The following is a 23,457-nucleotide window of genomic DNA, read 5'->3' on the forward strand; positions in this document are numbered from 1 at the left end:
TTTTCTGCAGTTACTGCAGATAAGATATAAGTTATCTACAGTAAGCCCAATATGACGTCGTTTTGGGCGAAAATCATGGTGTTTTTGTAATTTTAATTTAGGGTTCGCTTGTGCTATAGTAAGCCTAATATGACGTCGTTTTAGGACGAAAATCATGGTATTTTTGTAATTTTAATTTATTTCAGGATTATTATAGTCTTTATAATTATAATTATTTAATTATTTAATTCCAGAACGATGTCGTTTTGAGAGTAAATGCAGATAACTTATCTGCAGTAACTGCAGAAATATTTTTCCCTAGATATTATAGAACTTCAATACATGATTTCTTGTTATTTCAAGGCTCACATGATATCCAAAGAGGCTTGAAAGCCCTTTCATCATACATTAACATATAATTACATAATAATCAAGGTTCTACGACTTAGACTTAACAAAACATATGATCAAAGCTATTTTGCTCCTTTCAACCATCAAAGATACAAAATGACTATGATCATGGTCTAAGTTCTCAAAAATACATACTGTCCGTCCAATACAATATTACTAACAAATGTGCATTTTATACATATCTTTCTACCAAAATATCATATGCAACCAATTGTATAACACATTAATGTTTGAATAAATAACAATAATTAACTTTGTATAATGTATTAATTTAAATTTTAAATAAATTCAAACTGTTGCGATGCCTAGTTAATTAAATGTTCAATAGTAGTAGTGATAATAATAACGATAAATTGATAAAAAAAGAATTGGTTAATAATCCTCTTATAGTAAAGTTTAATTTCATGTATTAAAAAAAAGTTTAATTTGATCTCAAGATATTTCTAGTTCTTCTTTTGTGCAAAATAATTAAGAAGAATTTTACCTAAAAAAGAAGAAGAAAGGTCCGTACAAAGTCTAAAAATGTCACAATACTTTGGTACTTACATATAAGTGACATAAGTACATAACAATGTTATTTAATCTTATTAATTAAATCAACCATTATTAACAAAAAGTCTTTTTTTATAAAATTCAGAATGAAGAAGCCGTACAGTCTGTATGAAGAAGCCACCTACAGATGAAAATATTGTTAAGCCTAAATATCTGAAGACGGAGTTCAATGAAATGTTTCTGTCGATAAAGATCAATGAACTTTAACCTCTTCCACGGTAGATCAACAGCCTAACGAAAAAAAGAACAAAATCTCAAAAAATCAGAGACCCTCAAGCCATTGAACATGTTGCCAATAATTACTTGCTGGACTTAAATGGAGGTGAGTTGGATTTAAAACAAACTTTATTGTTCTCGTTAAGTTCAAAGCTCGGAGACTATGGCTCAGTTAAAGACTTGACTATCTCTATAATGTAATATAATTATAAAGTTTCCCTCTAATTTCAGAGTGCATATTCATGCTCTGAAGAACGGGAGATCTGGTTTCTTATCTAGCTAGTGGATATGAGAAACACAAGTCTTATGAGAGTTGAAACATCCTTCCAAAAATTTGCAATGCCGGAGGAGAAGAATATTGTTATTGAAGGGCAGTGTTACATGTTGCGAATCTGTTCTGAGACAAATCAACACTTGTCCCTCATTCAGGATGGAATTGGATGGATAGGGATGCTAACCTAAACCAGAAACAAATGGAAGAAATTAGCATGATGTTGTATGGGCTGAGACTCTAGAAAAACCCTCGACCTAAAGTTATACGGTCAGCTAAAGCAAATTAGTAAAACTCATCAAAACAAAACCTTTATTTGTTCCCTACCTTTTTCTTCCCCCAAAAGCTTGCACCTTACGGGGTAGCTTGACGCGTGGTATGCCAACTTTAAAGGCATCATTGTAACACCTATGCTTCACGCACAATGAGTAATCTTGGCATACCAAACCATTATCCAAGGAGTTTCAAAATATAGAACAAACTTCACCTAGACCCCCACTAAAGCAGTCTGGGATCAAATCGAGCCCCATTCTTCAGTCTATAAAGAGTTCCTGGTTGAACTATAATACAATTATGATAATAGGCAACATAGATGGAAGACATTCATTGACTATGACTGGACATGAGATGTCCGTTCTTAAACTCATGTTTGACAATTTTTGTAAATTAACAAAGTATCAAGTCAATTGCCTATTCAATCTTCGCATAATATATTCCAACCTCGTGGCCGACTTAAAAAAGTTAAAACCACCAAAACCATACATTAAGGGATTTATCTCCATAAAGATAGCTATACAAGAAGCTTGGACGCTGGGATATAATTGCAGGACTCCATCAGCGACATGTCCGCAGGCCACCTACAATCTTACAATCCTGCATGTCAGCTTTTAGGTGATGAAACCAAAATAGTGTGCACACAGACTCTACAATCCTGCATCTCCACCACACCATGTCCAAAATCATCACATACCAAGAAGATAAGTGGTTCGACTTGCCCTTGCCATGAATCGTTTGGAAGCAGAGAAACGGTAGTGGCAAAAGACAAGCTAGGCCATAACCATGAATCTCTGATTAACTTTGTCATGCTGAGAGGAAGCAGATGGCATAACATATCCGCCTTCCATATTCACTCAAACACCATTCACCTTCTTCTGCTGTAGTAGATTCCACTGCCAGTATAATTATGATGCCGATGTCGTGTTCCACCACTCCTGCCACTAGTTCCCTCCAAAGTGTTGCCACGGCCACCAGCCTTGTTACCACTACTCTGCATCCAGTTTGTGGGCTGGGTCCCTAATCCATTAAGCTCCTCCTCTTCTCTATCATTATACTCCAAAACACGCCTCTTAATGTCTTCTTTCTCTTGAAGTTCAGCTGCTTCTTTCTGTTTTGTACTCTGCACCAGTGAGGAATTCTGTGGGATGTACATCTGCTTTGTTTGTTGCTTGTTCCCACGCTTTACAAGAACTTTCACCTGAACCTCTTTGTTTCCACCACTATCCTCATCCAGTGCCTCATCACCACTTTCCCCACCAATTCCTCTCCCATGATGATCCTTGGCGGATCCCTCAAATATATTCATTGGAATCATCATGTTCAAAGTAGGACGGCCTCGTAGCTCCTGCCTTCGCTGTTCCATACTCTCCTGCATAAATCATGAAACAAGTACCATGAAAATGTTATAAATACAACTACACAAAGCTTAAACCAAGACAATGCTAACTTCTGTTTCCAAAGTCGAAACTTATAAAAAATCGTTGAAATTTAGGGATTGGATGGAAAAGAAAGAAGAAAAGACTATATATTTCACAAATAAAGCTGAGTAATTTTGATATTGTCACATAAAAAACAAACCTAAACTCCTATTTATATCATTATATGAATAATCAAAGTCAAGTACAACCACAGTACAAGTAACACAAGACCAGCCCAATAACTACTAACATAATAAGACTCCAAATATAATAACCCGAATACTCTAACAAACATGAATAGAATCATCTATCTGTTGTGTCTGTTTTTCCTTTCCTTACAGTTCTACAGCCATGCTTTTCAATCAAGATTGTACCTAGAAAAGGATTTTTCTTATCATATCAACACAGCAGTATGGTTCCCAGGAAATAGTTTCCAATGTTCTCAAAATAAATCAAAATTCACTAGGAAACAAGTCCAAAATATAAAAGGTAAACCGTCAAACTTTGCAGAAATGAAGCAGGAGCAAGTGAACATAATAAATTATTTAAACCCTTGCCTGTAGTACAGCCTTGAGCTCCTGATCAAAATTGGCTTCTTCCAGAGGGTCCACCTCTGTCACCTTTTGTCTCACATGGACTTCATCTTCCTCATCAGAAGCCGGTCCAGGCCCATCATCATCATCCTCATCCTCCTCAGTCTCACACCCATCATCATGATTCTCCTCATCCAATTCTTCATCCTCATGTCCCTCCACATCAATTGTGTCACTCCCAGAATCTGTCTCACTGTCATTAACATCATCTTGCACTCCATTTTCATCTGTACCATTATCAATGCTCCGTCCATTGCCAACCACCGTGGTGGAAGTCGTCCTACTCAAATGATTTTCAGTGTCAGAATGTTTTTCACTGCTGGCCTTATCAGCAGAAACTAACCGATCATGTTCCTCAAGTTCTACCAGAGCTGCATTCACTTCCTCAACAGAAGTGTAACGAACCATATTGGAACGCAAGTCCGCAAACAGATCCTACACACAACAAATACTGAGCCAAAAATAAGATGCAATCCCAAAACATATAATATAGCATATAAATAAAAAAACAACCCCAAATCTACTTGTATTAGTAGCCCGAACTTAAGCAAACATAAGCCAGGATAGCTAATCCAAATCATTGAATGCATAAATTAACACAATTATAACACCCTCTTAATGAAATGCACTCCCCCCCCCCCCCCCCCCCAAAAAAAAAAAAAAAAAAAAAAACACAAAAAAGCCCCACCACAAAACACACTTTATAAAGTCAACCGAATTTTTATTTCAATTAAATTGAAACAATAAACTGGAAAAAATTGGTAACATGGAAAAATCAGTTTATTAGCAGGTGGGCTTATGCATCCTATGTTTGTATATAGACTACAAAACAGCACACAATGCAATCAATAAAAAGGCTATCTGACTGACCTGCAAGTCAAATTCTATGTCCAGAGGCAGTGCTCCTTTGCTTAAAATATACCTCTGGAAGTGTATTAGGAATCGATCAAGTTTCCTCTTTGAAGAGCCACGGTCAAAGTAATGCCCACAAGTTTCAAGCAGAGTAATGATCAACCTTATACGAAAACAATCTTCAGGTGGATCAAGTGCATCTTGCTGACAGAATAAATGAACAAATTCCATACATGAGAAGCCTCTCATACACAAAAAAATATGTAAATTTTTTAATGATGGACAAACTCTGGTGCACAAGGCGGCCAGATTTTGCAAGTAGGGGTGAAGGTCGATTGTACACAGCCTTATCCTTTCAATTTTACAAAAAGACTGCTTTCAAACTCACTCATGACCTTACGGACAGAAAGGAGCAACCTTACTGGTGCTCTCGCCCTTTAAATTTATTAATGAAACAGAGAAAAAAAATTCTAGCGCATCTGTATTCAAGTCAAGTACAAAACACACATGGATAACGATAACACATCAGATAGTATATCCATTGAAGTTTGGAGGTGTTTAGGAAGGAATATATAATTACATTTACTAAGTTGTTCAATGAAAAAACAAGATCTAAGGGAATGCTGGATAATGGAAGAGGAGAAGCAGTTTGATAACTATTTAAAGAGTAAACGACATACAAATTGTGCAGATTACAAAGGGGTCAAGCTCATGAACCACATTATGAAACTACAGGAAAAAATAATTGCGAGTAGATAAGAACATGCATATCAGAGAACCAATTTTTATACTAAGTCAACCATCATGGAGGATATACACTTATTTCAAGGTTTGATAGGAAGATACAAAAGGAAACAAATAGAACTACAGAGTCAGCGATCTAGAAAAAGCCTACAACAGTATGTCATGAGAAGTCTGGTGGAATGCTCTAAAGAAAAAGGAATTCATATTTACATATATTCGAGCTATAAAGGTTTGTATGATGGACAATAATTAGGGTGCAAGTGTATGGAGAGGTACCAAAATATTTTCCTATAAAAAAAGATTTTCAGCAAAGGTCAAGCTTTAGTTCATCCCTTTTACCATAGTATTGGGTGCACGACGGGATACATCCCCGTGCCAGTGCCTCAACAAAGCTTTTTGAGCTTATATAGCCTTAGTTAAGTTGAGAGGAGTGAACTCTAAATACGAGTTGCAATGTCTTGATGGTAAAAATTGGGGATCACATAATACAGAAAAATGCACAGTTTAAGACACCTTGGATCTATCTTGCAAAGTGATGGGGATATCACATATAGGATTTTAAGAAATTACAAAAATAAAAAACAATTTCACATATGTTTTATGATCGCAAAATGCCATTAAACTCAGAGGAAAGTTCTGCCGGGCAGCTACACGACCAGTGAAAGTGATGCTCTACATAAGTAAATACTGGGCAATAAAGTACTACAAGCAAAAAATAAATGTAGCACTGATGAAGCACTGATGAGAAGAATGTTAATTTGGCTGGGTGGACAAGATTAGGAATAAATGCATCTAAGAGAAAGTTGAAGTAGCAACTATTAAGAATAAGATGAAAAGAATTCATGTAAGGTGGTTTGGACACGTGAGAAAAAAGATAAAAAAAGAGAATCTGATGAGAAGGATAGAAGAAAACTCTATGAGAAGAGAAAGAACTGCAAAAGACCTTACTCTAAATGTTCTGTTGAAAGTTTTGGCTTTTGATATACCTCGATGGGATCAACTGATCCATGTAGCCAACCCCACCTAGCTGAAAAAGCTTTAGTTGCTGATTTTATATTATTAATTTTTGCCTCTATGTAGTTGATAATTCTTTTTTACTCATGCACAACAGTGAGGGAGAAGGGTGAAGGCGGGATTTGATCCCAAGTCCTTGTAATCAACCACAAAGAACTCTACCAGCTGAGCTGGCTGGTACCTTCAAGCTTTGGTTGTGTACAGTGAAGAAAATACAAAATATAACTTACATTTATGTAGCAATTAGTGTATAAAGGCCAAACGAAATTCTAAGAAAACCAAATGGTATTGCATCCTCTAATTCTTTTTATGTTGGAGGATATCTTATCTTCCCTTTAATACTTTCCCTCTCTTCTCCCTAACAAATTTATTTTTTACCAAAATGAGAATAATAATAAATTCTCATGCATTACCTTGGTAATACATTCATATTCATCATCTCATGTCAAGAGACAATAAAAAAAATACTTAAATGGGCAAGGAATTCTAACCACAATAAAAATAAAAAGGGAAATATAATTTTCATACTGAAGATGGAAATAAAGGCTTATGAAAAATTCAAAGCACACAAGATCTTTTGGTATACAGTGGACATGATAGCTTAAAGGAAACATACTTTTGGGATTTAGCAATGCATCAGACTGCAAAAACTCAATTCCTTTCCTCTCGTAAAAATATGCACTAGTATAAAATCATTACCTCTGGTGTCCCATGGCCATAAATGAGAATGAGATATAACGTCTCAAAAATAACAGATGAGTCTACATGCTCGTAGTTATAAAGCTCCCCTAAGAATCTCATGTAGGCAATGCGTCTTTGCTGCATCCCATAGTCATTTAATTCCAGCCCAACTCTAATCTCCTCTAGAGCCTGAAAATCATGTTCCAAAGTTGCAATATCAACCCAAAAACTCAAACCATTTGTAGAGTAAATGTCTATAAAAGGTTCACCAGTAAAGAATTCCTTCTCCCTCAGGTTTACTATTGACTCTAGAACTAGAAATAGTAAATATAAACCTCAATCATTTAAAAAATGGTTTTTTAACATGAAAAATAAAGCATGCAACTTCCAATTGATAGGCAACCGTATTCAGTCTGACCAAATTTACATGCAAACAAGCTCTGGGTATCCAAAATAATAGCTAATTGATAAGTAGGCATTCCTCAAAATTCAGATCATTTTATTGTATGATGAAGATATAACAAATGAAGAAAGGAGTAACATATTAAAAATAACAACCTCATCAACTATAGCTACAGCAAACTCATCATGATAGCGGCTTAACCCGGCAGCCAGAGAAGCAATCAGGTGGATCTGACCATATTTTCCTTTGTAGACCTTCATGAAGCATTTCAGAAGGTATGGTTCACATTCACTCCATGGTAACTTACGAAGTTGCCTCAGCACATGCTCAATGGTTGACTTATCAAGATCAGAGAAAAGTAATTTTCTGATATACTGCAATAAAGATATCAATTAAAATGTAAACTGAGATGACAAAAGTTACTAGAGAAAGAAAAAGAAATCAAAATAAGAACCACACCTGATGCAACGGAGGACGGACTTTAGATACTCGTGCAGATCTTTCCGGTGGCTTACAAAGGTAGTATGCATTCTCCACTAGAGTGCTATGTCTGGGATCCAAGTTTTTAACATTTTTCAAGCGCATCAGTATCTCCAACATGTTAGCCATTCGTATAGTAGTTTCTGGAGACCGATACAGAAAACGGCCACACGTTTCAAGAAGATTGCAAGCTACATCAATGTTGTGATGAGTAAAATCATCTAAACAGGCCTGGAAGGACAAGAAAACATCAATCAAGGATTATATTTTTTATATGAAGACATCAACATTACATAAACTGATTCTCTTGGCACCTCTAAAAAAAAAGAGTAAGGGATGCAAGTGGAATTAGATTTGAAGCAAGAGGGAAAATATAAAACCAATTACCTAAAACCATTTAGTCTAATACCCTGTTCATTAGGTCAATTAAGAGGGACAGAGAGAGTATATTGTCTCCCCAAGATTGGACAGGTTTCTTTTTACAAGCACTTGGGAGGATATGTTTCCAGAAAGTTTATTATAGCAGGTCTAGTCGTGAAAGGTTCAGTGTGGACCCACTTCCTTTCACTTTAACAATATGCAGCTTAATCATCATTCCATTTCCTCTTTTGTCAAAGATGTTAGGGAAGAATCAAGAATTGATGGGGGAGAATGCTCTAAGTTTATGGAAATCCAGAGATTTTTAAGGCAACATGATGTTTTTGGAGACATTAAAGTCCCAAAAGAGGATATCGAAATAGACATCTTGGATAAGTCAGAAATGGAAGGGCCCCTTTCCTTGGTACAAACAGGTAGAAGACCCATGTTGGGAAATAATTTGAAGAAGTGATGCTTTGGGAAGAAACAAGTTGACTGGAAAAATCTAGGCTTCAAAATGTAAATAATGGAGATGCTAACTCTTAAATTGTTTCATATAGTTGCTATCAGCATAAAGGAAAAAATCTCATCAAGAAGTTGGAGCATGAACTTTGTGTGTTAGGTTAATATGGAATGGAAGTTGAAACCCACATCAGAAATATGGAATTCTGGTGCAGGGTTTGGTTAATATGGCCTTGGGCTTTCCCACCACTATGACTAGCTTTCATAGTGTGGTTCTCCCGAGATACGTATCAATTGGTATCAAATCTTCCATCATGTCTCTTAGTGGCAAATAGGCAGCATAGGTGGTGACGTTGGCATTGCAGTGTTGGCCTGGGATTAGTCAAAGGGCTACTACAGTAACTCCACAGCCTGCAGGCATGGACACCTAGCCTGCGGAGATGGTGTAATGTTAGGGTCCAATTGCAAGGTAAGAGACTTGAGGAAGTGAGGGATTTTAATGTGGGAATTATATGATCTTGGGCTCTCTTTTATATCAGAGTGATTGTGGATGAAATTAACCATTTCTTACTTGTAAATTGAGCAAGAGTGTTGTCGACCCTTTACTGAAAGGTTAGATCAATGCCTTAAGTCTCAAGATAAAGTTGAACGACAAGAAAAGGGGAAACTCCGCATGACTCTAGAATTTTCTATTTTGGAGGATATCTTATCCTCCTCCTAGATGTATTCTTCCTCCTTTTTGTACCATGTATATAGAAAACATACAAGCTTGCACAACAACTGGATCCCATCAATAAGGCAAGCAATTCATGACTAAGTTAGGGTTTAAATGAATCTTTCACTTTGCAGGATTAAAAAGAGTAAAATAGTCTTCTGTTAGGAAACCCCCAATTGTAAGAACATATATTAGAAAAAATAGGAGACAAGACAAGTGGGCCCAGTTGTGGGTCAGGAAACTTAGGAAGTTAGAGAAATAACTGATCATAGTTGAAAATAACTTACCATAATTGAAATAAGAGGTTGGAGAAATAACTGACCATAACTGAAAGATTGAAGGAAAATTGAAGAGACGGAATGGACATTGAAAGGGGTCTTTTCAGCAGTTAGACAAATAAGGGAAGTCAGGCCAGGGAATCTTTCTCTGGAAGTTTACGGTAGTGGGGAAACAACCTTTAATTTTTCTTCAGTAATCAATATTCCTCTGTCCAGGAAGAATATTCAATAAAACTTCATTTTATTTATTCTTCTCTTTTAACTCTTTAACCAGTATCTTCCATCTTCTTCTTACATATGTACTAAGAAAACAATTTTATTCCAAGACCACAATAAGGAGCTATTTGCCATATCAGGATAGACCATTATGGTGAAGTGTATTTGATCCAAGAAAAAAGACATGTCGTCTAAAAGTTTTTAAAAATGGGGAATAACAAGGTATATTTCATAGAATTTGAACATAATTATCAATATATAAGACTTCTGTAACCAAAAAATCAGAAAGTAATAAAAGGGGAGTTTAAAATTTACAAGGCCAAGCACAAAATACAAAATGTGTATATAGTCATGGTGAAACTGAACCCATCGACATTATGAGATAGCCTTGATTTATAATTTGATTATTAGTCTCTCATACCTTCAAACAACTAAAGACTAGGCCAGCAGGGGCAATTTTGAACTTGCAGAGTTCTCCGATGAACCTAATGTTCCTTATCTTTGTCTCAATGTTCATCTGGTCCTGTTAAGACATTTCAAAAACAAGATAACAGAAATAATTACCTAAATAAAAGCTGATGAAAAAAATAATCCTATTCCAATATAAAAATAATGTAAAACTAACCTTTTTATTTATTAAGAAGTTGAATTCCTCCTCCAACATCTGCAAGAGAATGGAGGAGACATCCTTCATACAAGTTGAGAGTGTGGCAACCATGCGTGAGTAATATGCTAGCAGCTCCAGAGACGTCCTTGGTACATTGAACAAAGCCCTCACAAGCTTTTTCCGATTTGATTTTGAATTTAGATAACAGAACTCTACCTAACATTTATTAAACAAGGAAATAGTAATTAATAATGAATATGAAAATAATAATACAATCTAAGAAAATGATACATAATAGAGCTCAATAAGATATCCTCACAGTCAATTGATCTATAAGGTCCCGGCTCACACAACCCGGAAGCCTCTGCAATAGAGCATCTAAATTTGTCCCTTCCAGACTTCTGAGTTTGTCTTTTTCATTTTCTCCCTTTTTGTCATTATCTTTTTCTTTCTCTCTGTCCACTTCTTTTGACTTTTCTTTGTCTTCCTTATCCTTCACTCTTTCTAAGCTTTCTCCCTCTGGCAAAGCACTGGACTCTGTGGAGACCTCTCCACTTTCATGGGTGGTCAGTTGACCTTTGTCGGATTCAGGTAATATTTCCTTGATAATCATAAGTCTTGAAGTCAGTGAATAGTTGCAGAAGGTTGGTAAGCTAAAAAACACCAATAGTATGGTTGTATGTAGGAAAATTTTCATGAAGAATTATGGCATAGTAACTAAAGTTGTTGAAATTATTTTTTATAGAAAAAGTATTTTACTAGACAGAAAAGAGAAGTACAAGTATGCAGAAAATAAGATATGCTCCAGAACAGGGAAAACAAAATACAAGAAGAAAGATAAAACAATAATTTATCATCATTTTATGAAATGGATGAACAAAAGAAGTATCAATTATCAATGCTGCCTACAAAGTAGTTGAAACAATCATTAATTCCAAGCAATGTTATAAAATCGGCTGAATCATCAACTAGATTAGGGTAATGGGTTACTGATTCAATAGGTGGCTCACCGGTTGAACCAAATATATATACAAGTCTATAATCCATATTTCAAATTCTAAAAAATCATACACAACCACAAACAATTTGAGAAGCCTATATTTCAAATTCTACAATACCATTATACAAGTATTTAACACACTTTTAACATAAATAACACAAGTTCAAAACACAGTTAACCAATCAAAATTCACAAAATAAGCTCACAAAAGCCCTCTAATTTCCATGTGCCTTGGTAAAATAATGAACAAGGAGAAACAAGCCAACAGCTAAAATAATGGAAAGAAAACCAGGTCTCACTACAATTGAAAAAACAACGAATAATAAACCATCAAGCAAAAGAACAACTATAATGGTTTAGAGGCATCATGAATGACTCCAGCAGAGTCGGAAAGACCTAAAGGTATAAGAATTGGATACAGCCAGGTGTTTACCTTCCTCTTATTAGGACAGAAAATATTAAAAAGTATGAAAAGCTAAAAACCAGAAGATCCTGAAATATGTCAAAAAAACTTTGACCATATGATTCCTTACAGTTGATTGGTCTTGACTCTTTGCAGATTGCTCACTGATTTTTGGCTCCGTTTCTCCCAAAAGCACAGCAGGAACAAAAGCTCTGGAGAAAAACAGGCAGGATGAAGTTTCATCTAAAATAAAACAACAGGAAACCCACTACAGAAAAATTTTAAACCATTGATGTTTATATCAAAAATTTAAACAGGAAAGAATACAGCAATCAAGGACTAGTGGATGAATTTATTTATGGAGGACCCATTAACAATGCAATATGCAGAGAACTTTCTTAAAAATACGAACCTAAGATCAGGTAAACATTCATAGAAAGCCCTTGTATCTTCATCATCCCATATGGGTTCAACAACAGAAGAATCTTTCCCAGCAGCAGAAGAAATAGCCTCTTCACCACTAGTAACCCTTGTTGTGTGGCCATCCTCTGGCATAACAGGAGGCTGCATATCAAGTGCTTCTGCTAATCTGTAACAAGACAATCGTAATTACAGGATAGAAGAATTAAAGAGAACAAGTAAAGACATTAAGCAAAATTCAATTGAAGGATGATTTGACTTGTATGCCACCAACTATGGGCTAAGAAACCCAAACACCAATAATCAAGCTGACATCACATCTAAACCCAAAATCATAAGACATTAAGTTTATTGGTCCTTTCACTTATATGCTCCTTTCTTATATTATTTCTAATGGATGTGGGACTTAATACTTACCACTCACACTTGGATTTCCAACAATCTCCCTCTCAAGTGGAAGCTTATCTGAGTATTAATTGGTTTACTAACAAACCCTGAACAACAACCCATCATCTCTAAATAATACTCGACCTAGCCAAACCATTGGCTCTGATACCATCTGTTACGACAAACATTGGGAGTCCAAAACAGGGGAGACCACCAACAATAGGCTAAGTAAGGAACCCAAACAACAGTAAATGGGCTTGACACTACATCTTAACCTAAAACCTTAAGACATTAAAGTTAAGCTTCACTTATATGCTCCTTATTTAGTTGGACTTAATTACTTATCACTCATACTTGAATTTCCAATAACAATCATAATTACGTGATAGAAGAACTAAAGGAATAATTGGAGACATCTAAGCAACATTCAACTGAAAGATGATTTGACTTGTAGTCTGCAATAGACAGCAGCTGAACAACAAAATTCAATAGCTAGTGAAGCAAACTATCTTACAAAGGCATTACAAATTTATATTTTTATCAGTTTGGGGGACACCAGGCCAAGAGCGATGAGTAGCAGGAAATCAGATATCCTTTGAGCTGTACCATAAGCTGGAGGATACAGCCCACCTCAGGTACAACACGATATTAACTCAAAATATAGGAAACAAAATGCATATACGTTTCCAACCATCAGATACCTCACCTATAAAATATCCTAAGCAACACAGTTATCAAAAGCATATTGCGGCTGGTCGTGGTCGATCCCGAAAACGCTATAGCGCTATAACAGGTAGAGGTATGGTATAGCGGAATAGAATCTAGATATACCACACATATAAATGCTCAAAAATAAGACATTTATTCATAATTAAATATATTATCACTATCATTCCAAAACAAACAGGGATTCTAAATACTGTCAATTAGTGAGCAGCAGATAATCACATCCAAATCTGCCTCTAATTTGCTTGACTGTGTATCTCTAGCTCAAAGACTTAATGCATATACATATATACACATGATAGGTCACACATGTAAACCTTAAACCGGGGTTTATAGTTTTGAAATATTATATTGAGTAAATGTACACCAAGAACAGAATCACTAAAAAAGTAAATACGAAGTTGTCAAAACAAAACAAAGCAACTTACGATGAGACATTACGGTACAAATGGTCATAGGATTTACGAAGCTTTTCATATGAAGCGATATTTTCCTCACTGAGCTCTCCTTTAGCATTCAAAATTTTAGAATTTTCATGCTCCATTAATCGAAGTGACTGTAAAGAAATAAAAGCCATCAATAATTAAAAGGGCAAACTATTGGTGCACAGGATTTGATGGAAAGAAGAAGAACAGAGAAGGAGAAGACAAACAAAAATAAATTGTAAGTTTACAAAGGCAGAAACTCTTACCGAATGCTCAGACTGAAGTAGTTCAGCTGCAGCATCATAAAATGCATAGCATGCTTTCCGGACAACTTTCTTTTGATCTGCCGTGATGTTAAGGCCTTTAAAAAACTGTATCCGAATGTCAGTACAGGAAAACATAGAACACAGCTGGCCAGACAGAAATGATATAACACAAATGAAGGCTAGAGAAAAACTTGCAGTCATCATTTAAAATGACTAGAGATTGAGAAGTCCATGAAAACCAAAAAGGGAAATCTGGACAAAAATGAATTATAGAAAGCACTGTTAATACCTCTTCATGAATTTCTGGCCCAGTAAGAGAAAGTCCTAGAAAAATTCTCCCTTGCCGAGCAAAGCTAGAAAGAAGGGTCAAACTTGTTTGTGTAGCATCCCGATCTTTTAGCTGTTCCACACTGGTAAGATCTTTTATGATATTTATAAAAATGCCACCATCTTCAATTACTCCAACAAAAAAGAGTTCCAATAGAAGTTTCAGAGTGCTGCGCTTCTTCATAGCCTTCAAGTTTCTGTCTGCATCTGATTCATCGCTAGACTTTCCAGGAGAGAAGACTTTGAGAAGCCCTTGAATCAGGCTTGGAGCGAAGTCCTTGTACCTTTGATGAAGCAAAGAGCAGATCTTTCGAAAAAGAAGCAAGTGATGGCCATATATCAGGAGTCAAGTATATAGGTAATGTATTCACCATATAAAACAATAGAAAAATGTTAATTCTGTTTAAAAAATTAATCTAGGTGCTAAACTATGCAATTAATTGTTTATCTTTGTATAATAAAAGAATTTATTAAGAAAAGGAAGACAAGTACGAAAGAAGCAGGACAAGAAAACAAATAATAATAATAATGCAAGGACAGGCCCAAAAATGAACAAACATTGGAATACGTGTGATAGACAACTAGAGCATGGATTGAAAAGCCTTACCAATGATTTCTAGAGAAAATGCATTTATACTTTTTTACGCATGTTATTTAACATGTACACATTAGTCTCTGTTAGAAAATTAGGGTTATGAGTGTTATTGTATTAGTGAGCTAGGGCTTGTACTAGTAGTGCTACACAAACACTACTAGTAGTAAGTGACCTAATCATTACTGTGAATAGGAGTGGTTGGTTCGTGTTTTGTATCTCATTTACTGTTAAGACTAGTATTCAGGATGGGGGGCAACCTACAGCTCCTGTGGTTTTCCCGGAGGAATATACCCAAGCAACAGTAGGATATGTAATCAGAACAGTTAGTAACTACTTGGTGAGGTAGTTAGTCAGTTAGGATACTGGAGGAAAGCCTTGTAAGTGTATAAAAGGGATTCTTTATCGATTGGGAGTCCCTTTTACTGATTTGTTAGTTGGCAGAGACATTTCTCAGTTGTAAGGGAGAAATCACTTAGGAAGAACCTTGCTCTTGTATTCATTCCTGATTACCTACAAAGAACCTCCTTTCTCTCTTCCTCCTTCCCTACCCAAACCATATAATTTTTACAGTCTCTAAGATTTTGGTATATACTTAAAGGTATTTCTGATATAACAATTTAATTGCGTACATAATTAGGTCTTTACCTGATCTGTAGGTGTAATTTTTTTATTTTTATTTTTTTGCTTCCACCTAAAGATCCATGAACTTAATTTGTCTAATTGAAAAACTTCTACTGAAGACACACATCCTTGTTTTTGCAGCAATCTGAGATCAAAGTAATATAAATATATTAAAATATTGATGAAATCAGAAACTACAAGGTAAACAAACAGTATGACTTTTTAATTTATGGACCCTTAGCACAGTAACCACAACTAATCAATGGGTATCCTTTCTTCTAAGGAAATAACTTTTAATGTGTAGAAAATAGGAAATAAATTGTAAAGCACATACCTGAACTGCTGCTTGTATATCAGAACTTCTGAGCTTGGCATCACATATAGCAGTCACAGCTTCACTGACAAATTTGCTTAAGTTGACACTTCGCAAATCATCCATCAGTGCTTCACGCTGCTCTTCATTAATCTGCTTCAGTTTCTTAATAACTGCAGTGTTGCGCTTAATGCTGGAATCCAGTGTCCTTAAAAATCCTGAATCTGTATAACAGCAGATTGTATTATTATTCGTGCAACAAATATTTGCAACAATACAATACACATTCTAGAGAAACCACCAAACACACACTCAAAGGGGCCTGAACGTAGGCTGCTTATGTTAAACAACAACAACCAAGTCTTTTCCCAGTAGATGGGATTGTATACGTAGGTTAAACAACACCATTGTGTTCAATTAAAAACCAAACTTTCACAGAGGCCATTTAGATCAAGGTCTCTTTGTCACTTCTGATTGTTGCACACAAAAAAAAAAAAAAACACTTTATATGACAACCACTTTGATTAAAGCAACATCATTGAGGTTCCAACTGCAACCAGAAAGTCTGAATAATAAATTAATCCCACAGGAATTGAGTCCTTCAGATAAATCTTCTGAGGAATTATCAATGATTAAATAAGGGGACCAGACCAGCTGGTTTGACCAGAAAACCAGTAAACCTGTCAGGTCTCCAGTCCATTTAACCCAAAAATCTGGCTGTGCAGAGAAACCGGTTGAGAACTGGTGAAGAACCAGTTTGAAGCAAATTAGAAAAAAAAATAAAAATAAAATAAAATTGATCCATACAATACCGATTTGAGGTTTCTTTTAGAAGGGCTAAACAACAAAATTTTATATATCGCATAATGTTTGGGAGGACCATCCCCTATATGGGTTCGACGGTGCTCAAATGGAACTAGTTGGGTTTCCAATGAACCGGTTGGGAAACCAAAAAAAGCATTGTATAATGTTTGGATTTGCTTTTAAGTGTAATTCTTAATTTTATGAACTAATGAATGTTATGTCTATTGTTGAACTTGAATATATTGTCATATTACTCGTTTATGATTAAAATTACTTTATCAGTATGTTGGTTTATTATAGGGTCAACTGCAATTGGCTTGGTTGGACTAATAACCTGTGAACCAGTGTCTTCACTGATTAATGACCCGTCCGATTTTAAAAACATTGGAAAATATCCTGTAGCACATCATTTTATAAAACTAAATAGATGGGGTTCCTTTTTATCTCAATGGAAATATTGTAAATTTTCCAAACTTACATCTAATATTAAAACTTCAACAAAAGGTCAAAGACCTCTGTGCTTGTCATTCTGACCCCTCCCTCACTTTTCATTTATGCTTCCTTTTCTCTCAAGTACAAGCATCCTTTTGAAATTCTGGGGAAACTTCCAATCACAACTCCTTTCCTTTGGCTCTTGCAAACCCTTTGGGAAATTTTCTTTCGAGTTAGGGATTGTGCTTTGAGAAGAGTGATTGCCACCCACTCCTTGAAACTTGCTTATTTAGATCCTTGAGGTAAACCCACAAACCAAAGACTTGGGTAATTCATTTTAAATATTACAATTTCATATTGGGTAGGTTGAATAATAAATTTAAGGTGATGCTATTTAGGATTTAGGAAATTAAATCAGGTAATTTTACGATACACAACTGATTTATGCATCCTTGACATTTCTATGGTTATAAAATGGTTCACTGTTAATTTTTGGGAAAAGACCCTATTGGAAATCTAGAAGTAATGCTGGCGAATCCTACTTACTATACATCTATTTGAAAGCCTCTTAGTTTCAAATTGGCTTTTGTTATAGGGATTTAAATATTTTTGAGTCATAGGGACTCTTGGGACGAGCAAAATTTTTAGATAACTCACTGACGGAGCTGATAATTTTGGTTATCTTGAAATGCTTTGACATTGGCTTTGAGCCAGAGATGGTATAGTATACCTCACAGATAATTTGTACAAATGATGGTAACTATTAAAGACATTGGTTTTGAGCCAATAACGAGAATTGTTATGAACAACTGTTATGTTCAAGGAAAATAAAGTACGTTCATTTTAGTGAATTTCCCAATGACAAAAAAAATCTCTCTTTGAAAAAGTTTACTTGATATTATGAGATATTACGGCATTTTTTTAAATTATTTTCCTTTGGGAGAAGAATTTGTTGGAATAATGTATCTAAAAACAGTAAATGTTAGCCTTAATACACCATGTATGCTAACTCCATGTGTAGGCCAACACATGTAACTTGGTTATGGTTTCAAGCTTAATGCTCTGTCAGTTCAAGCCTTAAGTTCATTGAATTGTGAGTTTACCACGAGCTGCGTGCTTGGTCTGTACTAGATCTGCCTAGAGAATTATCCTATACATATTGTATTTTAATGGATTACAGTTTAAAGTTATTGGAAATTGTTTCAACCATTCATTTTATTTTCAGCTCAGTTATCTAATGGTCTGATTTGAACTGTTTCACTTGATGAATTAATTATTTGCATATGACATTCGTATTTGCTTATGAAAAACTCATGCATTGCTTATCCTATTTCTGTTATAGTAGGTAGTGATTGCTAAGTGTGACTCACCCGAATCGTGGTTATATGTTTTTCAGATTAAAAGGCCCAGAAAAAAGCTTCTAGTTCTACTCTGATTTGAACCAGGGAGTCTGATATAGTTTTTATTGATGAGCTCGATACATTGTTCATGTGAGTGGAATCAAGTATTTATTTTGTTTTGTTATAAACTCTGTTTGGAGCCTTTTGGACTAATATTCTTAGAGTAACTCCATTACTTTACAACCAAGATTTTAGATACAACATATGCTATCATTTATTATTATCGACATTCATATATTGAATTTAGTTATTTACGAAATTTCATAGTATGAGATATTTGAAACTTTATTTGTTTTTTGAGGCCCTTTGGTGGCCTCTCGTAGTTCTGGACTATTATATGGATTACAGGTTAGGAGGCTTGAGTAGTTTGAGCAAACCAATGATTTACTTTATTATACGCCGCCATGGACCCCAAGTCCAGGTAGGGACATAGGTACTGGGCAACAGATCTTCAACACTATCCTTCACATAGCAAGAGAACACACCAGACTTCTTCACGGGTATTAAAACTCAAGGAAAATAAATCTCATTCCAACCATTTTTACCTCCTCCTGCATTGACAGTAAACAACCAGGACAACACCCACAAACCATTTGACTAATTAACTTATAGCCAAACCAGTTTTAATATTTTTAATTCCTATACTCAATAACTTATTGGCAGATAGTCTACATTCAATCCGTGATGTCAAGGATCAATTCTTCTAAAAGCTTAAGCAAGTCCTTTGAACTTGAAGCATGGACAATGCATGTGTACCCTTGTGTTGAAAATGAAATTTAATGTATGGCCCGACTGTTTGTGCTTTTTTAAGAAAAAAGAAAAACATTTTTTAATTAAAAAAAATCTTTAAAAAGTCTCACAGATAAGTTCAAAAAAAAAAAAAAAAACTCAAATTTCAAAAAGAATTGCTTTAGTGCTTTCCCCAAAAGCTAAAAATAGTAGCTTCTGAAAAAAGTTATATCATATAAGCACTTTTTTTCAAAACAGACACAGACACACCCTTAGTTTATAAACAATAGATATGGTAAGAATCAAACTCTTGACAACTTTCTTCACTTATATACTAATATAAGGGCGTCATCAAGATTTATTTTCTTCAAAATTTAGTATCCAATTTATCTTCCAAAACATGATCAACGAAGTAATACATACAGCAAGCAGGATGTATCTATCCAGCAATAGTTGTCCAAGGCAAAAGGTAGTAATCATGATAAATTAATAATATAAAAAGAATATTACTCTGGTAGCAAATGTCATTCGTATTTCTTACTGTAATACCCCATATTTTTATTAATAAAATAATAATAATAATAAACTATAAATTAGTAGTAATAATAATATAGATATATATAAATAAATATTATGGTGATAGATAACAAAGTAGAATATTAATTTTATTTTTGATAAAATTATTTTGTGCGATATGAGTGCTATTGGAAAATAATTTTGATACTTTGTAATACTCTAAATTATTTATAATAACATAATATTAATATGTATATATATTAGATGATAAATTATAATTAATTGGATTATTAATTGATGGATAATGTTCGATTGGTAATGATTGATTGGTAATGTTGATTGATAATTTGATTAGATATGATGAGTCAATAATGAGTCAGCCTTGAGTTAGCAAATAAGTTAGCTGTAACCTGAGCCATAAGAAATTAATAATAAAATAGTGTATGAAGCCAATATCTGAGCCAGATACATCAATAAAGAAGTTAGCGAAAACGGAGACCAGGTAATCCTAATCCCTAGAGAGTCATAGGTTATATTGATATGAATTTTGATATATGTAATCCTAATCTCTATATGTTCTTAGGTTAGTTTTATATGAAATTATTTATATCACGTTTCTTAAATTCGAATTATTACATGTGATATTTAGGAAATTTTTATTGGAAAAATAATAGAATTTTTATTGAGAATAAATGGATATGATTGAATTTTCATATTTTTATGATTGAATAATTATGACAATTGATGTGATGTGATTGTATGAATGACGATGATTAGATTTGGGTTTTACTATGATAAATGTTGAAGATTTGAATTGTTATATCCTTGAATAAATATGGAAGTTATGATGACCTTGAGTAATGGATATATTGAAAGAAGAAATTTTCAAATGTGATATGATGATTGAGTGTGATTGTAAATAATTAAATAGTGGGAGGATAGCTTTGGGATGGTACCTCCCAAGGTGATGAACACAACTTTTGGGCTTTATGCCTCCGATGTGAAACTGATGTGAAAATGATTATATCCGTTCTTCCCAAAGTGGTGTCTGGCAGGGTTCTCCAGGATACTAGTAGCAACTTTGGGAAGAGATGTGCACACTAGGAAGATGTGAATTGATTATGGCCAATGTGATTTGTTTGTGACTGGCAGGGTTTCCCGGGTCACAGGGTAGACTGGCAGGGTTCCCCGGGTCTACCATGGTTCTCTTCCCACTAAGTACAATGAACTTAAACATGATTAATAATGAAATGTTATTTGATTTGATTATGATGAATGTCATTGAGTTGTGAATATTACCATTTATGTAATATTATGATTAATGTTGTGCTGAATATGTTAGTTGATAATTACCAAATACATTAAATGAATTTAATAAAGATAAATATTATATAATGGAATTTTGATTATTATATTGATATTTGATTTGATTAATGTGGAATTGATTTGAACACTATTTGATATTTGATATTTGATTTAATTTGTTATTAATTACATTAATTGTATTTTGATTGGGATTACCAGCTATGCTGACTTTTGTGTTTGTTTGACTGCAATGATCCTGCGGCTGCGGGGGAGCAGATTTTCAGTAAATCAGGTTGCAAGGATGGGGCTAGCAGTGGGCAGTGAGGATACGACTCAGGATTTCTAGTTGTAATAAATATTATGTATAAAAAAAAAACTGTAGTCTTAGATTTTTATTTGAATGTAATAGAGTTAGCCTTGCACTTGTCCCTGTACAGGTGCGGCGGTAACACTTCCCAAATTCGATTATTTTGAACTTCCGCTGTTATTTATAAAATTATTGAATTTATTTATGCTATTATAAATTGTTAGAATTTGGGGTGTTACACTTACCCATGTTTCTCATCAAGTTTAAAACATCACGCACCAAGAAAGCACTTTTATTTACTGCAGATGAAAATAGAATTTATCTTAAAGTCTCAGATTCACTTCTTTTTTGTGGAAGAGGTCCAAGACCTAGTGTCCTGGGTGGGATTCAATCTCGAGATCAAGTATATTAAGGGAATTGGTATCATAAAGCTCGAGTAACTCTGCCCTCTGTAGTAATTTAAAGAATTTTATCCATTTTTATTGGCAACACAAAACTAATCAGCCGATATGGCTATATATCATTATTCAAAACAAAAGAAACAATGACTAACCAGGCCTGTCAGGATTCAAATTGCTTTGACGTAAAGCCATCTTTGCCTCAATTGATTTTTTTATTTCCTCAAGGCGAGCAACAGCTTCCTGCATATGAATAGAGAAGATAAGACTCAACTAAGTCAATTTGTAATGTGGAAGAAATACCCAAGAATTCCATTACTCCATTTTTCATTCACCAAACATAGCAAAAGGCAATACAAACTATATAATCATTCACCCACAAACAAGCATAAGTACCAAAATTCACAGCAACTTTACAACTACCCTCCACCAAGCTGCAATTTTTCTTAAAAGAAAACAGCGCAACCAACATAGAAAACCAAAGTTAAACAACCTAAGCCAGTGATGTAACCGTCAATATATTACAATTTTCACACCTACCTAATACACATGCACAAAATACTGCATAATATTATCCTCAGATGAACCCTCCCCTCCCAAAAAATAAAATAAAATCAAACTGAAGTACTAAAGTAGCACATTACGGGTCATTAGCAATTAGAAATCACTTTAAAAGATAAATGATTACAACCTCGTCATCTTGTTTGCTGTTTCTTTCACCTCCAACGCGGCATTCATCCTCATGTTGATCCATATTCGTATTTTGTGTTCACGAAGCACGCATCTACGCAGTGAGAAACCGAATAACACCGAATGTAAATTAGTACTAGGGTTCAAAATGAGAGAGGAACATTTGTTTTTCTTCCACATCGAATAATAATTATACTCCAAAAAAAAAAAATTGCAATCAAATTACGTAACGAAAAAACGTAACACAGCGTAGGCATGAATTCAAGGGAAAAACGAATCAAAGATGAAAATACCAGAGTGAAGCTTTGTTTAATTGGGGAATTTTGGCAGAATCGTTACGGTTGCGTTGAATTGGGGAAGGAAGGAACAATGAGAAATTGTGATGATGTGGGTTTGATTTTCGCAAGAAACAGTGGTTTTGTTGGCGGTTCTATGATGAAATTGTGAACAAGAGTAGGGTCTCGTTCAGCACCACTGTTGGTGTGAGAAAACACCGTCGATCAAGCAAAGCAAAGGAGACTCTATTTATTGTATGAATAATAATTGAGAAAATTATGGCTATTTTTCTTATTACTTGTTACTACTAAATCTCCGTTGATTTCTATCAATTTAACGGTTATAATTTATGAGATCATACATATTAATTAATTATTAATTTGTAATAAATTATAATCGTTAGATTGATGAAAATTAACAATTAAGATTTAGTAGTAACAAGTAGTAAGAAAAATATGTAGTAAGTATAACATTTCTCATAATAATAATGAAATCATTAACTGTGGGATATAAGAAAAATATTGACTATAATTACAATTACGTCGTGAACAAATATGAAAGAGTTGGTAAATAGTTTGTTTTAGTAAGAGAT

The 23,457-nt window shown here is 34.5% G+C and overlaps 1 protein-coding gene across 2 annotated transcripts; it reads right to left on the reverse strand.

Annotated features, from left to right (window-relative positions):
- Window positions 1-1,988: 1,988 nt before the first annotated feature.
- Window positions 1,989-23,057, reverse strand: LOC133298794 (regulator of nonsense transcripts UPF2). Of its 2 annotated transcripts, XM_061498142.1 has the most exons (18): window positions 22,883-23,057; window positions 22,591-22,683; window positions 22,055-22,142; window positions 16,030-16,232; window positions 14,442-14,786; window positions 14,153-14,257; window positions 13,890-14,017; window positions 12,341-12,517; window positions 12,059-12,140; window positions 10,845-11,126; window positions 10,544-10,741; window positions 10,340-10,441; window positions 7,870-8,121; window positions 7,566-7,784; window positions 7,026-7,196; window positions 4,587-4,772; window positions 3,681-4,151; window positions 1,989-3,074 (listed from the first exon to the last, which is right to left on the reverse strand). In XM_061498142.1, exons 2-18 carry the CDS (start codon window positions 22,651-22,653, stop codon window positions 2,571-2,573), a joined length of 3,576 nt encoding a protein of 1,191 aa, XP_061354126.1. In that variant the 5' UTR covers window positions 22,654-22,683; window positions 22,883-23,057; the 3' UTR covers window positions 1,989-2,570. The 2 variants fall into 2 exon arrangements, with proteins under 2 accessions (XP_061354126.1, XP_061354127.1); XM_061498143.1 differs by lacking the exons at window positions 22,055-22,142; window positions 22,591-22,683; window positions 22,883-23,057 and having other exon boundaries at window positions 14,442-14,763; window positions 16,030-16,103.
- Between the last annotated feature and the right edge of the window lie 400 nt (window positions 23,058-23,457).

The sequence above is a fragment of the Gastrolobium bilobum genome, unplaced genomic scaffold, assembly GCF_033153095.1.
Source record: "Gastrolobium bilobum isolate Gb01-03AN ecotype WA unplaced genomic scaffold, APGP_CSIRO_Gbil_v1 utg73159, whole genome shotgun sequence".
Lineage (NCBI taxonomy): Eukaryota > Viridiplantae > Streptophyta > Magnoliopsida > Fabales > Fabaceae > Gastrolobium > Gastrolobium bilobum.